At 43.1% G+C, this 10,298-nt stretch overlaps 1 protein-coding gene across 1 annotated transcript in view; it reads left to right on the forward strand.

The window, feature by feature from the left end:
* Positions 1–2,615: 2,615 nt before the first annotated feature.
* The window catches only part of celf2 (cugbp, Elav-like family member 2), a gene marked incomplete at its 5' end in the record, with an annotated part of 17,600 nt that continues 9,917 nt past the window's right edge, over positions 2,616–10,298 (forward strand). Inside the window, one exon of the mRNA XM_079455068.1 lies at positions 2,616–2,734. Within this exon, the coding sequence (XP_079311194.1) occupies positions 2,616–2,734 (119 nt within the window). The remainder of the gene's footprint in view (positions 2,735–10,298) is intronic.

Genomic DNA, 10,298 nt, shown 5'->3' on the forward strand with positions numbered 1-10,298 from the left:
GTCTCCCTGCACTCGGTTTCCTTATGCATTTTGGTACCTTCCCTAGTCGTCTCTTACCTCATTTGTCTCATGTTTTCTCCATTCTTCTCAAGGAGCTTCTTCTTGTCTCGTCTCATTATTTCTCATCTGTTCTTTTCTCTACTCGTCTCTTCTCAGTTTCCTTTTTGTTAATCTTAAATATTGCGCAAATCACTTATAATGGGCCCAACGGACTAAGGCAATTGACTGTGATTAGGCATCTGTCTCAGACACAGCTAATCAAATGCCTTCGCCGGAGATCACAGGAAAGCAGGGATCCTGTCTGGCATATCATTTCTCTATGGATGCCAGCAATAACTCGACTCGCGCTCTCACGGAGACGGACGTGTAGATTCGCTCGTCGCAAAACAAATGGCAAAAAAGAGACTCTTTGATCACCAAGGAGCTGTATGCAAACACTCTCGCAAATTGCATTGAAAAACGGTGTCAATTAAAATTGACTGGTAATGCATTTGGCATTTTCGTCCAGCCTGCTCAAATGTGGCTGTATGCTTGCCACTCAGAAATGCTTGCTGCTGGACAACCGTTACATTGACAACGACAAGCTCGTATGTGAGTGGCGGGGGGCTGACGTTAGGGAAAGACGGAGCAAGAAAAGGAGGTGGCAGATGGAAAGGAGAGACATCCCAAACTGGATATTTTACGCTCCTAACCAATTTTATTTGCATGACATCCATAATTGAAAATCAGTATGGTCAATGAGAGACGCATATCCGGTAGAAAACATATTTTTGAAGCCAACGAGAAGCCTTCTGTTTCAATAAATAACTTTTTAGGACATATAATGGGGCAAATCTGCATAGCAGGTGTTTGGTAAACAAATTACTTTGGCAATTATCGCAAGTGTTATGGAATATCCAGGCGCGCAAAGGTGCAACACGAAATTTTGTCCTTTAATGAATCGGTGCCCTTGATCCTCTGATGTGTTTTTCTCGCGATGAAACTTTCATGAGCCGTAATAAACAAAATGCATTTTTAAACAGGCAGATCTGGAAGACATTTGGAAAGGGGAGAGGGAGTGAGAAACTTGTGAAAGGAGGAGACATTTAAAAGAGAAACGATGTAAATGTATTTTTTTCCAGAACAGAGGGAAAGAAAGAGAGATGGAGAGGTAAGTGCAGATTGGAAAAATAAAGAGCAAAGACGAGGTTATTTTCACACGAGTTAACTTTTCAACAAAATGTGCCCGTTGGGAGGCGAAATAGGCTTCTTGGAACAACACATGTTCCGGAGCCTCAGTTAAACTAATCCACATCCCTGATGACGTTCTGCTTTCCCACTAACAGACTAATTCATCAAAACAATGGTGCTCGTAAGCCTCTTTATAAAAATAAATTAATAACTACACTCAAGACGTCCAGTTCAATTTGATGAAATATTAAGATCTCTTTTGTTGTGCATTAGTATTGACAGTTCAACTTCAACAGTCCCAAAACACCATTTCTTAAGTACAAAATTGCATGTTATGTCTGAACTTATGGTTACTATAACAAAGACGTACAGATTGCAGCTTTGAGACACGAAACCAAATGACATCAACGAAATGTCTGAAGGAGATCCCTTTCTAATTCATTACTCTTTTACAGCAGGAAAGGAAAACCACTGTTTGTGTAACCCCAATGAAGTTATTCACTTTTCGGACTAATCGAAAAACACGGAAAGCTAATAATTTTGAGCTATTCGTTTTTTAGCAGCCAGAAAACTCATTTTTTGTCACTAAGCAATGTTCATGCCTTCCGATTTTGCTTCAGTCTTGCAAATTTAGCGATTTTGTCGCTAGATGTAACTTCAGATCCATTTGCAACCTTTGTTTAAGACACCGTTATAGATACCGGTGTCGCCAATACCGCTCCACAAGGGTGATGTCAAAAACAGCGTTTCCAATGGCCAGTTATTTTTCCGTATAAGTGAGTGCAAGAGGGACATACTGATGCTGCTAATGCTAATTTGCATGTAATCAGCGTGACAGCATCTAACATCATTTAGCCACTTAGCAAGCAGGCTTCTTTTCCATGAAAATAGTTGGCAACACAGTTTTGTGTTCAGTTTTTTTATGCGTTATGTTCGTCTTGACTTCTGATGGGATGGTACTTAGTTGCGTATAATGAAAATAGCATTATATTTGCCAAACAATGTGGGAAAAAGACGGACAGGACTTCCTTCAGAACACGATTCGTAACCAAGCACTTTTCTGAAATCCAGTCTATCGTTTGTTCGTTCGACTTGTACAGATGGGTGAGACCAGATACGAGCTGTCCTCGGGGACTCGGGGCATCCAACAGCAGGCTTCTCAACGCTAGCAAGAACCAGGCTAACAGCTCTAGCTCTGGCCCAAAAACAACATGAGCTGTCAGAAAGGGTTATCACAGCCCAGTGAATCAGACGGAAGGGGGGAGGGAGGAGTGGAGAGGAGAGGAAAGGAGGGAGCCGATGAGGGTGGGTGGGAGTGGTACAACGAGTGAGTGAGCGAGAGCGAGCGATTCAGACACCAGAGAGAAGGGCCAGCGCACACCCGCCTCAACCACAGCACAAGGACCGTGTGCGTGTAGTGCGTGCTTGCGTTTGGAGTTACGACGATGTTGGAGCACTCGTCTGAGCTGGGCTTTGTGCCGAGTGTGTGTGTGGACAGCATGCGATACCCATCCACGGTAAACAACCCTGTCTCCATGAGGAGCACAGAGGAACTGCTACTGAGGTAAAGCCGTCCCCGGACAATACACAAAGACATGCATGCGCGCGCACCCACACTAGTGTGGGAAGGATTGTAGCTGCAGGCTCGCGGTGAGATGTTTCAGGAATGTTTGGTTGACGGCAGCCCTGTGGTTTTGTAGGCGAGGTTTGCTGACATGCCGTCCATAGGCCGTTTGAGTGCATGCAGATTTGTCAAATTGCGGGATCCTGACTGCGCTGCACCGCCTGTTCTTGTCGTCCCAGTCGTAAAAATTCACAGCTTGTATAATTCTCCACGTCTCTTTCCTGCCGTTGTAGCCTCTCAAAAACTAAAGAGTTGATACAGCCATCAGACATGTGTTTGTGCCCGCGGAGGTGCGCGTTTATCACGTACCCAGCGCGCATGCGGGATCATGCGTGCGTTCGCGAGAAAACGAGAGACATAACCTGTCTTGAGACTACAACTGCGAATGCAAATTGTGTATGGAAAATGCAAATCGCTGGCCGTACTTGTTACAAACGTCTTTGTGTACTTACTGCGATCATCTTAATGTGTATTATTGCATCCCACAAAGCGCTTTTATGGGCGGTTACATGCGCAAACAGTTGCAAGAACATACAACCTGAGTTTATTTGGATGTAATAATAACATTAAACAAAGAGAGATAGATGAGCAGGAGGGGTTAAGCCCCGTCCCGCCACTAGAAAGATGTCTGCTTTTGTTTGCACGCCTCTCCAGCGAATGGATTTGGAGGGGGAGTGGGGGGAATGGTGAGTGGGCAGCGTTAAAAGCGCTATCAACAATGGGACGCCCCGACAATGAGGCTGTCACTCACTTCATGGCTTGTTTTCCTCTTTTCTCATCTCTCGTCATTTTTAAGAAGCGCAGGAGAAGGGTGCTAATCAGCCCGTGCTGTTTTTATTCCAAGGACTACAGGCAGTTAATAACACTGGTGTTTAATGTGTGGAGTGTAATGGGGTGTGAGGGCATTAGTTGAGCCGGAGAGGCGGCCATGTTGGTTTAAACAGCAGATTTATGGCCTTTAACTCATTCACTGTGCTCGTGCTCAATGGCTTTTAAAATAGTCCCCTAAGGAGCATGAATCTCTCCCATGACTGGTGTCAGGTCTTCTGCTCTCTCACACACCCAACTCGCTCATAACTCAACAACCTCCAATAAGAAATGGCAAATGGCTTGGTGCAAGTGTGTGCCCACTGAAATGCATAACAATCACACGCGATTGAGAGAAATATGACGTCTGTTTGTTATTGCACCCTAACACGACTGGGGTCTGTTCATCCACTTGACACTTTTAGAGCGTTTGCTGTTGTTGACAAATCGGAGTGATTTATGACATTGCATGAAGCGTCGCATATATAGGACAACCCAATATGCCGACCCAAATAAATCTATTGCACGTGCCCCTGGCATTTGATGTAATGCTTCGTATGCTGCGGCTTCGCATCGATTTATGTCGCTATGCCTATCTTCAATCCATCTGAGCCTGAATGTACCGTAATGATGTCTTAAAATACAATGACTACAATCACGATTGCTGCTAAGGTGTTACATTTCTGTTGTTGAACACCTCTGATAAATCTTTTGTTGTGCCGTTTACGGTCTGGCTGTTTCTATAGCTGTGTTTGAAAACTTTGCAATCTGCCCACCAGACATCTTTTGGGCTTTATGGGCTCAAAAACTAATGAGGTGCTTACCTAGACACATTTACTGGGCATTTTAGTCTCGAAATGTAATGAGATACCTACCTAGACAACATTTTTGGAAATCTGTCTCAAACCCTATTGAGTTGCCTAGCTAGACAGTGTTTTGGGGTTTCTGAGTATTAACACTTGGTTCACTATCCCTTTATTAGGCTTTAAATCTCAGCCTATATGCGTGTGGTATTTTAAAAGACAAACAGAGGTTATTCTCTGGTTAAATTCTTTAACTAAGGCTGAAATTGTTTCTCACACTAAGCCGAAAGCGGGGTTAAGCAATCGCTGATGATCCCGGGTCAGATCGTGTTTCGCGGCCTGTCATAAAAGCTTACAATTTCTTTCTAATACCACTCGTACAGCGTTACCGACTTTCTGCTATAAACCCGGAAATCTGCACTCTGCAATTAGTGGTTTGGAAAGCCTTCATTGCGGTAAAGCAAGGCGATGGCGGTCATGTGTGTGTGGCTGTGGTGACAGCCCACTTTCACTGTGCATTCTGGGATATGTGTGTGTGCGAGTGTGCTGCAGAAACGGGTGTTTTTGTGTTTTAGGAGAATGACCTGTCCCTAGGTACCCACCGTCGAGCCGAGGCTCAGTGGAGCTACGCGAGTTTCGAATGAAAATAAATGAGAAGCAGTGACCGGCGCTCTCAGGGTCCTGCTTTAATGAGGGGAACGGGGGGAGGGATGTTGAAACAAAAGAAACGGGGGAAAAGGAACGGGAAAAAAGAAGAAAAAGGTTTCTTAATGAGTGTAGGACTTGGAGAGAAATGGCAAATTTATTTAAACTCCTATTTCGCTAGCCAAGACCTCTTCAATTAAACCGGTAAGGTCCACCGCGCAGCGCAAACATCGCACAGGGTATGGCATTCTGGGATAACATGGGAAGAAATGGGCCTTCAGTTTGAATGTTGGGTGAATTTTGCGGCTTAGCATGTGGGTTTGGTTTTACATCTGTTTGACAGAATAGTGATGTGTAGGAATGTATATTAGCATAATGTACTAAGCCATGTGTTACTCTAGCGCGGTGATGTCATAATAGCATTAAAACTGGTTGGCGTGGCGACAGTATAAACAACAGGGGTCAAATAAACATAGAAGATTAGACAGGCTAGTGATCCCAGATTATAATGACAAGCTTACACATATACATTTCCTCGCTCGCGCTGTCCCTTTTTCTTGCTTACGTGATGCACAAAACAGTGCAAGTCCTGCTGTGCAGTGCATTGCGCAAGTTTACATGCATTCTAACAAACCTCGGTACTCGAGGGGCTGTGCATTTGAACGCTTGTTTGAAAACAGTACATTACCCGAAGCAAAGTATGTACCCTAACAAACTGTAGGTGTACTGTAAATGTCTGTTAAATTTTATTTATATTTTTGCTCTCATCCAAAGGAGCGTACCGACCGTTTTACATAATCCATGAGCTAATCAACTATTCATGAGCCCGAACGGATTAATCTGACAGTCCACCATGGGCTCGGCCGTATGACAAAAATCTGGGGTATTCACAAAATTTGAATAATTGATGATGAGTCATTGACGAGTGTAAAACTAAAAACAAGTTCAGACCAGGACGAGGTGTTTTTAAAGGGTGTAAGACACCCCAACATAAAGCAGTTTAGTTTTTTACGACCCCCAAAATGAGTCATAGGTCTGTTCTGAAAAAGCTTAAATTTTTTATATACAGTATATAAATTAAATAAACATCTGCGTAGCTACATAAACAGGCTTATCAATAATAAAAGTTACCAGGAAAATTGTGTGAAAAACCTTTACTGTGATATAAAATGACCTTGATTCAAGATTTCAGACATGCTGTACCACCTCCCTCTGCTACCTGCGGTTATTTTCCCATCAGCCATCTTTAACGTATTCTTCTTCATTGTTTTTCTCGCTGTGTCTACCTGCCACGCCCCCCCAACCCCCCCCCAGCACTCTATGGTTTGAACTCCTGGGTGTACTATTTTTGTCTCCGTGCATTGCAGCCTGCTGGGCCTGTCTCTCTCTCTCTCTCTCTCTCTCTCTCTCTTTCTCTCTTTGTCTCTTGTGTTCCCTCACTCTCCTTCTACGTGGTCAATCAATACGTGTTATAGGCCAGCTGGGTCCAGACCCATGGGGGAGAGGCGTAGAAAAGAAAGGGAAGGTGTGAGAAAGAGAGAGCGATAACACAAAGAACAGGACCTCAAGAAAACGAGGTATAAGGTGAGGGACAGAAAAAACTAAACGACAGCAAAAGAACGCGAGATATAAAAGGAAAAGTAACAACAACAGCAGTAGGATGAGGGACAGGGAAACCTTTGACCTGAACGTGTGAGAGAAAGAAAGAAGGGATGCAGAGGCAGTGACAAAGAGGGAAAACTGAATAAAAGACGTCATATGGCTAAATTCCATTATCGTCAGCGAGAGAGAATTATATCAGCCCTCAAGTGCTTTCATCAGATAGACTTCTTAACACAGAGAGAAGGACATGCTGAGAAAGAAAAGACATAGATGGAAAGGAATGTTCAGGTAAAACACGGAGGCTTGTGGCATCGGAGCTGACTAAAGGTGCTGTAAGCATTTTTTAATGCCACACATAAATTGTCCCTACTACTTACAAGACATCCTATCTGAGAAAGAAATGTCATCTGTCTCTGTTGACTGTTTTCCGCTGACAGGGTACAAAAGCTAGTCCCTGATCTGGAACTGTACAGAGAAAGTTGGATGGATGAAAAATATTTGATTTGATTTGATTTGATTCAATTTATTGTCATTACACACATACAAGTACAGTGCAACGAAATGTATTTTTAGAAGAAGATAAAGCATAACATGGGGAAGGTGGGGAGAAAAACATGTACACAATACACCAAAGACAAGACTTGCAACAGGGATAGGTAATCCAGTTCCGACAAGCAGCATCTGATTCTGCTGCCATGGTGGCGCCGCATGCAGACCCACTTGTCAGGCTGGCGGGTCAAAGCGACGAAGGCAATATGATATGAAATATGCCCATGCGTTGGCACCTAAATCCTGGTGGTACTGATCCAGGAACCATATACAATGCCAGAGGGAGGGTGGGACAAAGGTCTATAAAAAAAAGGTTCACACAGGACCCCAGCGCTCCCATTATATTAAAGTGACCGTGACTCCATAAACACGTAACGGAAGCATGTGCGCACCCATTGCCAACAAAACACAGTTCATATGACTCAGTTTCACTTGCCGTGTGTGATTCGTGTCCGGTTTCTTTTAGCGCTGGGACCGCGCCACATATCAGTTTCAATCGATCTCCACCGTTTATAAAACATCCATCACTGAAATGCAGTGAACGAACACACCTCAACTTCTCTCACTATCGCAAGAGTAACGAGCTTGCCAACAGCGCAGCCAATCTCGACACAGCGCAGACATTCCTGTAAGCGCGTCGTCCTATCGCTCATCTGTTGACGCATTGGCGGGCTATTTCTTTCCCTTTTGCTCTCCGGGAGAATTGCCCAATAAGGGACTAAGAAAAGTTGTTGCGTAACGGTTTTTCATGTTCGAAAATAAGTTTCCGAAACCATATGAACTTTGGGGGAGTGTATCGATCACAGAAAGAGACACGTTATTATAGTAAAGAAGTCAGAATCCGCGAAACGCCATTGCACATCCCCTTTAAACAAACCTGTGTACTTGTGGAGATGTGATGTGACACACTGACACACATTACCTTGTCGCACCTTTGGAGATTATCCGTAATGAAAATTACTTTTTGTAATAAAATCAGAAAAATGAAAAACAGCTTGATTCATAAGCATATAATTTGAGCTTTAATATAGTTTCCTTAACAGGAAATGCCTCTTGAAGTCCCTTTAACGTGAGTCATTTTAACATCAGTTTAACATCAATTTAACGTCTATTCGACGTCTTTACATAAATTAACCTGCAATTTATGCTTTAAAGAAATTGGTGAGAGGCAAAAGTTACATATTGCAGCTTTAACCAATAAGAGAATGCTCTATGGCTTTTGCATACAATATTTAGGTTTGTTTGTGGAGGTCAGGGTTTCACAAAAAGGGGTGTCTTTGGAAGAATGCATGAAAGTTACATCATCTCAAATTGCTTAAGCCTGAAAACAGCTGCATTTACTGCACGCAAAGCATATTTGAATTTTCTTAAGCGTTAGCTGTGTACCGTGGGCATTTCTTTGTCTAGCTTTAGCTGTCTGTGGGCCTATTCGGCTTAATTTCTCTACAAATAAAATTCCATTTAGTGAATTCATCATCTCCGTAACATGCGTAACAGCAATAGCGAGCATTTGTAAATTGCCTCTTCATTGCACAATCCATTATGTAATGGTATATTTGCTCAAGGTGGTGAGTTTTGCTTTGTGAGGCAATGGCAGAATGTTTGTGAATCTGTCACAGAGCGTTCATTTCTTTTTCTCATAAATTGATCTCGTATTATAATTTCATCGGTGCGCAGATTGATCCCATCAGTCTCGTGTTTGAGGTGGAGAAGGTGGTTTAGGTGCTCATATTTGTTTTGGGTCCGTTCACCCCTTGCAGGGCTATACATATTGACTGGAATAATATACTAACTAGTACGTTATGCATATTATGATTCGCTTCTGCTCAAGTGTGCTAGCTGTAGGCGGTATTGACAAAAATGCTTCCTAGACGAACGATAACCCCGGATCATTCTGGATTATAATAAATTGTGTAAAATCATTAAAATAATCTTCGCCTGCATATAAAGTGTTTCTAAGATGCTCTAGGGTTAGTTTTTTTCTTTGTGTTCTCACGACTGTTACAGAAGGATATCGATTGTGTTTCCGCATGCAAAAACATCTCTATTGAACGGCATAACATTTTCGTGTGTGTAATGGGCAAGAGTCAGCGTGGGTTATGTGTGGGTCGCGCCACGGCTACGGGACATAACACACCACAACGTGTTTTCAAAATACAGGTTTTTTTCTTCTGGATTATTCTGGCCATGCTTACTGTATACAGTATTTGTTGCTGGTCTCAACCTTATAGGTCGATTTTTAATGACAGCTAAAATGCTCTGTTTTATTCTGAAAGCGCTTATTATCATATATCGTAGTAATATGGACGATTGAACAGCACATACAGCCATGCAATTTTATAATGTTTTCAAATTCATCTTCATAGATCTTCCCCCTGGTTATGTGCGACGCAGCAATATGAGGAAGGAACTCGTAGCATTTTTGTGCGTATATGCATGAAGCACGAGTGTGTTTCCCATGACCTAGTTCTTGCACATGCTCCGTAGAACCGACTTTGAGACCCCCTTCCCCCTGGGGCACGTGAGGGGAAAACAAAAGAAAGCGAGCCGCTTCATACGCATCAATGATGAGCGCAGCAAAACGGGAATGTCTCATATTGCATTCATGGCTTAATGCGGTTGCAATACATTTCCGAACCTACGGTAAAGGTTCCTTCGTCGTATCTCACCATGATTTGCTTCAAGCCGTTGCACTTTGTACGTTTCAGAAACACTGTGACCGTCATAAAATTGTATTTTTAGTGAATAACATATCAAAGTTCAGCCTGTTTATCACACAAAGCTCTCGTAGAAGACAGAATGTAGGTCGTCTGGACCACTTTAATGATTTTTTGCCCGTCGGGACCAAGGGTAGCCCCTGAGCACTTTAATGGCATTGAGAAGAAGAACAGCTCTGACATTCTGCGAAATGTCTTTTTGTGTCCCATAAAACAAGTAAATCACAGTTATGGTATATATTAGATCCCCATTCATGCATGTTGGGCTGAGGGCTTACTATCTGTGATGCATTGGTTAAAAGCTCGCTGCAGCAGCGCAAGGAGCCACGCCCCTCCATCCTCTCTCTCTCTCTCTCTCTCTCTCTCTCTCTGGTGCTTGAT

The sequence above is a fragment of the Barbatula barbatula genome, assembly GCF_947034865.1.
Source record: "Barbatula barbatula genome assembly, chromosome: 4".
NCBI lineage: Eukaryota > Metazoa > Chordata > Actinopteri > Cypriniformes > Nemacheilidae > Barbatula > Barbatula barbatula.